The sequence below is a fragment of the Cuculus canorus genome, chromosome 2, assembly GCF_017976375.1.
Source record: "Cuculus canorus isolate bCucCan1 chromosome 2, bCucCan1.pri, whole genome shotgun sequence".
Lineage (NCBI taxonomy): Eukaryota > Metazoa > Chordata > Aves > Cuculiformes > Cuculidae > Cuculus > Cuculus canorus.
In genome coordinates, this window is record NC_071402.1 from 92,745,739 (window position 1) to 92,758,882 (window position 13,144).

The 13,144-nt window shown below is 40.4% G+C and overlaps 1 protein-coding gene across 1 annotated transcript in view; it reads right to left on the reverse strand.

The window, feature by feature from the left end:
• The window catches only part of ELOVL2 (ELOVL fatty acid elongase 2), a 53,861-nt gene extending 47,529 nt beyond the window's left edge, over window positions 1-6,332 (reverse strand). The window contains exon 1 of the mRNA XM_054059864.1: window positions 6,208-6,332. Coding sequence (XP_053915839.1) covers window positions 6,208-6,210 — 3 coding nt within the window. The 5' untranslated portion in view covers window positions 6,211-6,332. The remainder of the gene's footprint in view (window positions 1-6,207) is intronic.
• Between the last annotated feature and the right edge of the window lie 6,812 nt (window positions 6,333-13,144).

Sequence of the window (13,144 nt, forward strand, 5' to 3'; positions counted from 1 at the left end):
AAAGTGCAGAATCCTAACAGCAGGGAGGAGAGATGGAGCTGTTCCTATAAGCATTACACAGAATATTTTTTTTTACACTAGGAAAGCTACTGAATTTGGAAAGTACAGTAGTTTCGAGTAGCCAGTCAAAGTGCAAAATGATTAAACTACTTTGTACATAAGAAGATTTGAATGATAAATTGACAACTATGTAAATATGAAAATAGTCCTTGTGGTTTCTCCCTTGGAACTGCATGGAGTATTGACAAACACTGAAAAAAATTAAACATTATCCACAATAATAGAACATTGTTCTACCACAAATACCAACTTCTAGCAGATGCAGAACTCACAGGACCTCACACTTGACCTCTTAAACTGCAATAGAACGAACTTGGCTGGCTGCAGCCAGCAATTGGAGAGAAAGCAAGTGTGGATGGTAGTATTTAGAACTGCCTTACCAAAAGATGTGCCAATTCCCTGACATGGAAATCACCCTTGACGTCTTTGCCAACCATTTATTCCCTGCCAGTTTGAAGGCACATTGCTTTTTAGAACAGTTTTATCCTGGTCACAGCAAAATACAAGAAACAAAGTATGTTTTTACTTCAAGCTGGCTGTGAAAATGCATGTGTAGTATAGGGAAATGAAGAAACAGGATCTGATGCTCGTTTTCCAAAGTGTCACTTGACAACATAAAACAACATTTGAAGAGGAAAATATCTTCTTGTTCTGTTAACTGGCAAACCCCTGGATTTCAAATGCTAATTCATGTTTTGGACTTTGGTAATGATTAAACAAGACTAAGTGAGGAGAGGAAAGGAACTGACAATGGTTTTTAAGTTTAATAAGGAAGACAAAAAGAGAGTATCAAAGTTCTCTTACGTCTCCTCCTCCAAAGCAGTTCTAAATTTACCACTTCTAAAATCTTAAATCAGCCTTATGAACTCCAAGTACACTTTTTCTTAAAATTGTGAGGAATAATAGTGCACAGTCCGCTGGCACGGGATAAGAGGGTGCAAAAACTTATTAGCTCCCATCCTCTGTTAACCTCAACAGTAGGTATCCTAGAGTCTAATCCACAAATGAATGGAATTTGAAAGTCTGAAACTCTTACATCCATTATACTGTGGAAACACTCAGACTGCCACTTCTCCCACAACAAAACAAAATGCTAATGACTGGGCTGCATAGTAAGGCCACAATGACATAAAATGTCTGTGGACTGCACCGGTTATTGTCACATAGGGGAAATAAAAACAACTGTAGACTTTTATTCATACATGTAAGTTACTCCCCCTGTTAGATTGCTGTACCACATTGTCTTTTCTAGCTGCAAAGAGTCATGAATAGTGACTACTGACTAGCATGCTTTAAGGGGGCCTTTAGCAATTAAGGAAAGAAGGTTTTGTCGAGCTTCCTTATTCTTGGTTTTAGTATATTTATTTAAAACTTAGTCACCCTAATTCCAACTTCCATTTCTTGCTGTGTTTGGCATTCAAATAATGACACAGAATATGAAGTAGTTATTGTTTTTCCATATCTGTTCTTTTTCAGGGAAAAAAAATCAAAATGTCTCCCAACATTGATGAAAAAAATCTCAGTTTTTTATTCTCTAATTACACATCTTCATATAGAAATTTATGTCACATGGAGCTTGTGTTCCTGCTGTTAGGGACATCTTTACTATTTTATGATGGTCAGTTTTGAGTGAGGAAAAGGAAATGCAATCGAGTTTAAAAGTCATTAGTTCTAAGAACTTCATATTGTTGAAAAATCACTTGTTGTTAGATTGAGAGTAATTAAAGTAATTTCAGTATTAATGCCAATATGTTAATTATCATATTCTTGAAGATGTAGGATGTAAATTCTCTTATATCTCTCCTAGACCTGAGCACAACTTGCCCTTAAAAACTAAACTGTTTTTTGTTGTTACTTCGGTAGGTAAGAAGCCTTGCAGAAGACCAAAGTATTAATTTTATTTCATATTGAACCCTACTTGTCAGCTATGAAGCAGTCCTGTGGGTAAAGATGCAATCACTCAGATGTCATGGTTCCTGTATTTAGCATATGATAAGGCAAGCCATGGGGGGTGTAGGCAGATAATGGATTTAAGCTCTGCACTTGCCAGGCTCTTACAAATTGGCTGATAAATTTGATATTCTTGAAGTTTGAAGCATGGCATTTACAAGGCAGCAGAGCTGCAGGCCTCAGTCTCACAAAGTGCTTCTTCTCTGTTTCAGCTGGGCAATCCTTGTGCCCTTCCAGCATTGCCTCACAAGGCAGGCTGCTCCCAACAGCTTTCTGGCTCTGAATACCCAATGGCATGCCTAGTTTTATCCTCCTAATTTCCCTCCCTTCTCTTTTTACCTTCTTTAATTACAAGTCAGGATGCACTTGTGAAATACTACTTTATCCCTGAATATAGACTTCAGATTCAGTTTGTATGAGATTTGTTTCTAAATGCCTTTCAATGCCTCAGCTTCTAAATCAGCTTTATAGGCAGCGATTAACAAAAACTCTTATACAGCATGGCATACAAATTTTGGGTAAAATTCCTAACTAATGTGACTGTGTTGATTTACATTTGAAGCTGGATTAAATCAGGGAATAAATCAGCCCTTTGTATTTACATTAATCTGGAGATTACTAATACCTAAAGAATTGTTGCAAATTATGAGGGTCTTTTTTTTTTCCTCCCCCTACTTTTAACCGAGTCAGAAGCTTGATTTTAAAGTGTTTGCATGTAATTTTTTTCTTTAAAAACTAAAAGAATGTAAAATCAAGATGAACAACCGGAGTTTTCTGCTTTCAGAGATCAGAGTGCTTGCAATGAAGATACCATGATAAGGTAAAGAATCAAAGGATCTTTCTAGAGATGAAAGGAATCAACACTAGGGCCAACATGCCAGTTTTATTAGCAAGTATCTGTAAGTAACTAAGCAAATGAAGCACTGGACTCCTATTTCAGGTCTTGGAGTTTTTTTTCCTAACCAGTCCCTTGTCAATGCATCATGTGCAAACAGCTTCAACACATCTTCTTGAGTTTCCATGAAAGTACTTATGTCTGTTTGTCTGTTCTATATGCAGTTTCTGAACGTTTTCTCGTAGTTTATTAATTCTCTATCAGACTGCACAAGCCTGGTTTGCTGCTGTGGTTCTGGATGGCAGGACTATTGGAGTCTGCCACCTTTTTGCTCTGATGGAACTGGAGAGATCTTGTTGGCAGTGGGTGCTTTAACACTGACTCCCGTGTCAGTCATAGATTTGTGATGAAGTGATCTCCACCTACTGAAAATCTTCCAGTTTGTGTTTCAATGTCCAGAAACTCCAAAGGAAGTCTTTGCAATATTCTTCTTCAGGAGGCGCTCAGGGCAATTAACAAATACTAATGAATAATGATGCAGTGTTTTCTTTTGGTTACTGCCAAAAAAGGAGATTTGTTGCTGTCTAGGGCCCTTTCTGTGTGTCCTGCAATCAATGTATGCCCACACCATGCATCACACCCTGATATAGCAACCATGATGCTTATGAATGCTTAGAAGAGTTATGTGTCTTTCTTCATTGATTTCATATTACAATGGCTACGAAAGACTCTTAGGGAGTTTAAAAATTATTCTATCTCCTGCCTATATCACCTCTCTGCAAGTGGATTGTTGTAGAGGTACCTATTAAATATAGCTTTTTCACCATCCTCATTTTTATGCTTACTTAAGTGCTACCTAGCCTCTTTGTAAGCATTAGTTGTCATGCACTGTGCAAGGTTATACACTCTCCTACTCCGTAAAAGTGGGATTTGACCCCATGGAAAATACACTGACAAATCAAAATTTATAATCGGTTTAAAGTCCAAGGGTGCAGCCAAATCCTGAGCCAATGTAATTTGACCTAGATTCACTGAAGTAAGTAGAGCTGCAATGAACTACATAAACAGAAAAAACATCCTGCAGTGGTTGCCCCATATGGTGGGGACAACAGGGAAATGCTTAAAACCTGATGAAGGCTGTGGTTTGCTGCTTCAGCAAAATAGAGTTTCAAAAAAAACCCCATGCTTCCTTATGCTACTTTGCATAAATAACATTGGTTTAACACTAAGGATACTGAGGAAACTCAGTTAAGTTCAAGGCATACTAGCAATATACATCTGTTTATTTCTATGCCATTTGAGAGGGGAGTGCTAAAATACTGTTCCCACTATCTGGGCCAAAAATCTGTGTTTGTCATTAATCTGCTCCTGAAACCTTTAGTATTATTGTCCGGTGTCTGTGGGTACCCCTGTCCCCAAGCTTCAGGACCACCTTGACATTGATGTGTTGTAACTTTTAACTCTGCATTAACATAATTGCAGGAGTTTTCATTAAAAAAAAATTTGTTTTTTTTTTTTCTTTTGCTAATGCTCCAGGGACACTCTTTAGTACTTTTAGAACCAAAGTAATCATCAGCCTTTATACCACTTGAAGGATTTTACAAAATTGGCCATTATCTTCCACATGTGTGAGTAGCAAGGCTTGTGAAATCTCAGCAACTTTTCACCACTAAAGTTGCTGGAGAGATAGAAGAGCAAAATTTGTCAACAGAAACCCATGCGTAGCTCTGGATGTTGATTTCTGGTTATTGCTACCAGACGTTTTAAGAATAATTTCAAATTAATTAAACAATGCTAAGAACCAGAAATAATTGTTTAAGGATAGGTCTTGGCTATCATTTCCATTAGAACAAATGCAGAGTTGCCAATGCCTTTGTTACCAATTAATTTTTCCTTGATTTGTACCAGTATAACTGACTTTGTCTCAGTCCTAGAAGGAGTCAAAAAGAATTTTTTTAACTGGTTCCAGCAATTTTAACTTTATTTCCAGTTGAATCAGTATTTCTGAGCACCTGGGTGTTCGCTGTAACAGTTGTTGATTAATAATGCACATTACTTTCTGTAACACCAGGTGTCTTTGTAACTGCCTTCACTATATCATAAGAAAGACACTACCAATGGCTTGTATTAACTTACCCTTTGTTCAGTTATGGTAATTTACACATATATTTTGTATTTATGTCCCAACCTACATGATAATAAATAGGAATTAAGTAATGTAGTGCAAAGTCTTCGGGGGGGGGGGGGGGGGGGGGGAAGACATAGATAGCATGAACTGCTCCATTTCTGGTCTTTTTCAGTAGAGTTTTTTCCTACTTGTCATCCCAAGTCTGAATTGATTGCAAACACATTAAACGGGAGAAATAGATTCAAATTGACAGCAGATGCATACATAACTTCTAGGAAGACGACTCAATTCATGGAAAGATTATTTGAATATTATTCATATCTGAATAGAGGATGGGGGAATCCAAACTGATTTTTATGCAAGGAAGGGAGAATTTACTGCATATCATGCAAAGACATTTGGGAAAAAAAAAAAAAAAGTTGTTAAGTCATACGAAAGAAAAACTCAGTTCTGTTGTTAATCATGTCCGAAGCTTCTGATACAAGAAGCTTGGACAATTTATCCAGCCTCACTGTACCTCAGGCTCAAAGGCTGCAGAATACCTGTACAATACTATCCTACTTTGCAAGTGCAGCATTACACTCAATGCATTGCTGTTTATAAACAGGATGAGCTCCTTTGGGGAAGTTACTATGACTGCAAGGACACAATGTGCTCTGGGGAAATGGTCCTACTTGCTAAAAAGATGACTGCATTGTGCCACTTTAAGTCTCCTAAATGCAAAACTGGAATCTAAAACCCTATTGTTCATTCATTGCATGGAAAGAAGAGAAAGCGTTGCGCTACGGATTGTATGATTAGCACAGGAGCTTCTGTTAACACAGGAATAATCTGTTTACGTAACACGCTCAAAAGCACCTCAAAATAGAGAAAAATGCACCTGCTTGGAGCAGGAAAGGACACAGAGGCTGCAGGGAACAGTCTACGCATCACTTGCAACCTCAACCCATCACCCCCTTCCTCCGTTTGTGCGCCTCGTGGCTCTCCACATCGCGCAGGGGCGGCTCGGGTAGGGTAGGGGGCACAGCTGAGCTCTGCCCTTCCCCACAAAAAAAACACGTTCCGATTTCGACCCGTGGGAGCAGGGAGGGAGGGCAGAGGGCCCCGCTCGCACCCGTCCCCAGAGGGCGGCAAGAAGGGGCCCTGTTTGCAGGCAGCGCCGGGAGAGGGACGCGCCGGGGGGGCAGCGGAGGGTCCCCGGGGGTGGGGATGGACGTGGGGGGCGCGCACTCACCATGGCGGGGCTGCGGCGAGGCGCTGTCCAGGGTACCGGCTGGCTCGGCTCTGTCCGCGCTGTCGCCGCGCCCGCGCTATTAAAGCACCGCCTCCTCCCCGCCCCCGCCGGCGGCCGCACGGAGGGAGGGAGGATCCCGCGTCCCGGATCTCGCATCCCACGTCCCGCATCCTGGCTGCACCGCCGGGGAGAGGTTTGGTGGGCTTCTCGGGGTTGCCCGCCGCGCACCTGAAGCCTTCCGGTGCTTAAAGGGAGCCTACAGGAAAAATGGGGAGGGCTCTTTGCAGGGAGTGCAGTGGCAGGGCTAGGGGTAGCGGGTTTAGGCTGAAAGAAGAGAGATTTGGATTTAAATATCGGGGAGAATTTCTTCATTATGACAGTGTTGAGGCACTGGCACAGGTTGCCCAGAGAAGGCGTGGATGCCCCATCCCTGAAGGTGTTCAAGGCCAAGTTGGATGGGGCTTGGAGCAACCTGATCTAGTGGGAGGTGTCTCTGCCCATGGCAGGGGGGTTTGAACTGGATGATCCCTTCCAAACCAAACCATTCTGTGATTCTGTGGTGGTAAGGAACCGCAGGGAGGCTGGAACCCAAGCAGGGGAAGAGGCTACAGATGCCCTAGGCATCACGGTGGATAGTGGCTGTCAGCCTTTGGCAAACCATTTTTGGGAAGATTCAATTCAGAGGGGTGTCCATTGTCAGGCCACTTTGGGAGCAGAGCAGTGCACTGACTGGCTGCTGTGGCCTTGACATGACTCTGTTGAATTCAATAGTGGGTTTGGTCTACAGCTCAGCACTTGTATTTGCAGTTGAAGTTTGCTGACCTGAAGCCCTGAATCCTCTTGCACCATGTCAAAGTGAGATCAGGGTTGCCCAACCACCTAACTGCAGCATATCCCTGGAGATCTGTCTCTTAGGGAGGAACTGAAAAGCAAATGTTTATTTAAGTTGGCTAGGAAAGAAGCAAAAATCACACAGAGCAGGAGCTACTGACCCTGTCACAACTCTGACACTGATATGCAGCAGAAAAAGGTCAGGAAAGTAGAGAGGCTTTGTGTTTGGTGGAACAAGCACAAAATTCCATGCTTTCAAAACTGATTTTTGTTCTAAATGCTAACAAAGCCTCGTATCTCCTATGAAACATCTATTTAAACTATCAAAGCTTTTTGATGATGTCTTGCTTCTTTTCCACTCTTTTTAATACAGCAGTCTTTGTGATGGGCAATCAAAGCAGTGTTTCTCAAAATATTAAAATTCTTCATTTTTATTTTATTTATTTTCTAAATGGAAACTTGTAAAAAATGACAGGTGTGTACATGTGCTCCCATTGCTGCCCTCAGTTTTGGCTGTTCAAAGTTTTGTTGACTACAGCTCAGAAAATGGTTTCAGGGGGACAGGCAGTGGAAATAAGGTAAGGAGACCCATGTGTGGTGCAGGACAGGTAATTTTTCACAGGCTTAAGTATACTTGATGTATAGACAGGCTATATTGGTCCAAAATGCGGTGATGGTATTTGAAACATCAAGTCTTCCTTCCTGGTAGACTCTTTGCATACTACTTCACTTCTTGCTTTCTCTTGGGCCTAGGTGCAGAGATAGCCTGTGAGAATGGCTATCTTCCCAGGACTGCCTGCCAGCCCAGAAATAATACTGCCAGAAGAGTCATGTCAAAGTGTGTCCTCATGTAACTTCTAGCCCACTTTCATACACACAGACTTGTTTGCTTGAGATTCCAAATTCCAAAATGTCAGTCTACACTGAACTGTCGTAATTCCCTGAGGCTGACCTGTCAACCTTCCCTTCAGTTCATCTTTTTGATAGATTGTTAATTTATTTCTTCCTGTGCTACTACAGGGCATCTTGAAATACTGAAGATAAATACTTTTTGGTATCCATTCCATCCCCAGAGAAGCTGTTCCCTGTCATCTTTGTCCAAGATATTTCTCTTCAGGTGCTGTAGAGCAAGAAGCAGTACAGGAACTGACTGAGAAACATGGTAGCGATTCAGTGCATTGGAATGCTTCAGCCTCACAATTTTTATTCCAATTTCATTATAGTCCAAGTAGGTTGGAGTTAGTGTGTCAAGCCAAATCTAGACCTAAGAACATGGTAATACAAAACATTTTTTTCTTCGTTCTTGCTTTTTGTTGTCTAAAACAGAAAAAAACATGTTCAAGTTTGGTAAAGATGTAGCATTTCTAATTTCTTGAGTTCTTTTTACCCAATACATTATATTAATACTAATTAATGTGGTTTCCCTCTATAGTAGCAATTTTATCTTTGATCAAAACAATATCTCCAGTGAAGTCACACATAGGAAGCAAATAGGATTCTGGTAGCATCTAAAAGAAGCTGTGATAGTATTACAGATATTTTTAACTCTTATCTAATGACCTGAATTTGGAGATTTAAGGGCTGTGGCAGGATTTGTATTCACCTGTATTTTATGGAGGGAGATGCCATGCATTTAATTGGATCCCAGGCACTGAGCACAGCAGACATCTGCCTTGCACATTAGCTTTGAGTTTATGCTGAACAGCATATTGTGCTGAGAGGAAAGGCAGAAAAATAAGTAAGTCAACATGTGGACAAATGGAATTCCTGAAATTCCCTGGAAATAAGGTCAGCTAATGGAGGTAATTAAAACTGTACTTCATTCTAGGGAGATGCTGTTACACAACTACTGTCCATAGTGACATACCATAGGGAGTCAGCTCAAGTCCTCCTGTTGTAGAGGTTCTTGTAGGTTGGACCACAAGCTCCCTAACTTACAGAATTACAGACTGGTTGAGGTTGGAAGGGGCCCCTGGAGGTCATCTGATCCATCTCACCTGCTCAAGCAAGGCCATCTACAACTGGTTGCCCAGGTCTGTGTCCAGACAGGTTTTGAATATCTGCATCTTAGCAAAAACACCTTTGAGTTGCAGTGACTTCAGAGCTACCAGGTTGCATTGGGTTTCCAGCTCAGCAGGAAAAAGGGTGGGCAAGGTACCACTGATTAGATAACTACTGGCAACTCTCAGCTCCTGCTAAGTTTCAGTCAGTAGGATAAAGTTTTAGTTTGAGAAAGAAAAGTGAAATCAGCCATCTTTCCCATTGCCAATCACTGCTGCTCATCATGATCTCCTTGGAATTTAAGCTCAGGACCTGCCTGTTTCAGAAAATTGTCTGCTCAACAGTATCTGTCCAACTCACTGGCAATGTCTCTTCTTCCCCTGAGCAACTAGCTCAGGTGCAAAGGGTTATCTTCCTTCTATGATCTCTTCTTTTTCTAATTTTATTGGCACTTGTATCTTTTTCTAATTGTAATGGCTATGTACCTTAAGATCTTGGTTCTGCTGGTGACAGGGAGAATTACAGAGTTAATGTGACAATCTTTGTTAACTTTCAGTGGCTGCTTAAAAACTGTCAGCAATAAAATTGCCTTGTATCAAATCTGAATAATCAGGCTAAACTAAAAACATTTTGTAATTTATCAAAACAGATTTGACAGTTTGTCCTCTTTGTTTTTTTCTGGATGGTTGGTTCTTTCTACAATGTCATTTTGTCTACACTTTTTGGTTTTGAAACTATAGCTGGTGTCATATGTCTACACATCTAAAGCTAAAATTGCCAGCTGTGAAGACATAAAAACAAAGCCACAATAAACTTATGCTGGAGGAAGGACTGAATTGAGCAATGGTTGTAGCTTTGCAGTTTTTGTGATAAATATTATGTTTTAGCACCCTCTTTTGGAACAAAGTAATACTGGCAGTATTTATTCTTAAAAGCTTTGCTAAAGCTGGAATGCAATCACAACATGTCCAGGAAAATTCCTTGGTTGCAGTCACAGATACAGTGTAGTTTGTTATTTTCTAAGTTTACATAAATAGAATTTTCTGTTCCCTCTTATGCTTATCATCATTATATAAACAGTCTGTATTGTCCATTCAAGTCAGCCAGGAACTGAGAAAAGATCAATGGCTCTGAACCAAAAACTGAAGCCAAGTCGTTACAAAAGACTGTATTTAGATGTGCTGTTCCTCATTGTCTGCACATCTCCTGTGAGGAGTCTGGTGGCATGAATTGTGAATGGACCTGAATGATCTCTCTCAAACGTGCTAGTGTGTAATGTTAGGGTAGCCTATGGAGGTCTCAGTCTGGGATCATGGCCTTGCTGTCTTGACACCTACACCAAAGAGCTCACAGTGTAATGTACGACAACATAATGCAGAGGGAGAGGGTTGCAAGGAAGCTGTTCTCTGTACTCCTGCTCTGGGAAACAGGAATGTATTAATGCCAGAAAAAACATAGTGGGGGGAAGGCCACCGAGTATATTCTGAATAAAAGAAAGGGCTACACTTTGCGCCTTTTGCAAGAATTATCATTGCCTGGCTAGCTTCTCTGGTACAAGTGAGAGGCAGCCAAGTTCCTATACATTGTTTTGGCTACAATAGTTATGGTTGCCAGTTACCTTCAAAGATACTGTATGTACCAAGAGAAAGATTAGAAAATTAGGACACAGTAGAACAAAACCTGCCTGGATTACGTCAACTTCCTCTTCTTGTGCATATTCATTTTTATAAGCCTTATTTACAGTAACAGCCTCTGGCAAGCTTCTTGCTTCATCAGTGCATGGAGCAGATTATAATACTCGTAAACAAACAGGAGGTCATGCATGATGCAAAGGTCTGGAAAAGGAGAAAAGATAATCTTGTTAAAGTGGCTGAAATTCCTTTTCCAGAGTAGAATATACAGTTTTTATAATATAATTTCCATGTGGTTACAGGGAGATCATTGAAATATTTTTTCTACATCTCTTCAGTGATTTTATTCTTCCTTCTGCTGTCTGCCTCAGGGTAACTGAATGTAGATTTGTCAAAGAGCTGAACACTTACAGCTGCACCCGACATCAGTGAAAGCTGTGCTGCAAATAAATTAAATGCAAGAGAAACATGAGATTTTCCCCACATACCAGCTGAAAAGGAGGCCAAAAGGGGCACATGAAAAATCAATTGATACTTTGAATGTATATTTCAGCCTTGGTTCTCCCCTGATGAAGGGGGGATAATAACATCCCTCACTTTCTCTTGCTACACAAAGACAAACACTAGTTAACTGACTGCTGCAAAATAACTGGTTAGTCTAGATACATCAGCTCTCGTGTCCTCAAAATAAGGCTTATGTCCTCATCCCTTTTCTTGTCGCTAGTCTTTAGCTCTCCTATTCACAACATTGCATGGCCTTGCTGCTCTGTGGAAGCATGTCAAATGTTGCTGCTTTGATCTGACCTGTGGTCTGGTGCACTGTTTAGCAGAAGCCCTCACTAGTCACCAGTCTTGTGCTGTGGTCCCTTTGTTACTCAATGACTTGACCATCCTCTTCCCTCCACCCCAAAATCATACAGCAATGCACATGTGGTCATACACACTGAAGGACAAAAATGTGAAAAGTCTGATCAGTGTTGAACATCATAGTGAAAATTATTAAATGTAGAATATTGATAGTATTCATTGGGGAAGTGTTGCAAGATAACGGATAAAAGACCATAATGACATCATTGCTGAGTTTTTCTATCCTGTTCAGGGAACGGATGAGCTATATTCAACTCTCTAAGTCTACATTGCACATACAGACACATGGGACTGGATAGAACAAGCTTAGATTTGTATGAACAACCTTATTTCTGAACTTCAGGGATTAGAAAACCTAATCTGTCCAACACTAATCTTTATTTCTTTTGTGGGATTTCACAGGCTTCTGAAAAATAACAATACCCCCATTGTAGCTCACTGATCCTGAATGTATCATCATTGGTATTGGTACAGATTTCTGACACATTAGCACATGAAATGATACCTAGTGGGATGGTTGTGCTAATATAATTTAACTTCAGTAAGAAGAAAAGTGTGAGATAAAATTTTATGTTTGTTTTTTTTCATTCAGATGGATATCTGTATATATGTTTAATTTGACACAATGTGTTCCAAGTAGCCCAAATAAAAGGCTTTATTTCATGTATTAGGAAAAGTAGGATATCAAAGATTGTTAGTTTGTTTTGTATTGTTTGTGTTTACCAAATGATTGGAGAAGGAACTGTTTCTCCCTTTTCTCTCACGGCTTGGTTAGAGTGTAACATCCTCAGTTACCTCTTGCCTATGTGTGCGGGGTTTGAATTTCTACCTTCTTTTTAAGCGATTAACTGTTATGCTAGAAAGTCTTTTTTACTTGCTTGTTGTCTGTCCTGAGGACAGTTTCCATTCGTCTGTACTAGCCTTCAGCAGCCTCAGGACACCAAGACTAGAGGGAATGCCTGGAGCAAGGACGACCTACCCTGTGTGGAGGAGTAGCAGGTTAGGGAGCACGTAACGAAACTGGAAATACTTAAGTCAAGAAGGGCAAGAAGAAAGATCTGGAGAACTACAAGACAGTCAGTCTCACTCCTGGTGATGGAGAAAACCCTCCTGGAAATAGTCTCTGAACAGATGAAGGACAAGAAGGTGATTTTGAGTAGTTAACATAGATTTATAAATGGGAAATCATGCCTATCTGACCTGATGGTCTTCTACAAGGTGACTAGCTCAGTGAATGAGCTGGAGAAAAGGACATTGAGATTTTCCCAACTTTCCGAACATACATTGATTAAAATGCCCTCTACCTGTGCACTGTAATACAAGAAAACTAATTGTTACCTGTTTTCATCTTTATTTCCTACTATATTGCCTTGGATGTATCATGTACACTTGATTATGAATGCTTATCACACCAAAACAGCTCCATTCCAAGACAATTTTTTCTTAGTTATGGATGCTGGGTGCTTTTGTAGTGCTTGGGGATGTAACATGAATTAATTAACTACTATTAGCAAAACAGTTTGGATCCGTAGGATGATGTATATGAAATATTTTATTAGCCCTAAAATGTGACAGCTATTTTACAGGAAAAAGAAAGTGGTGGTCCC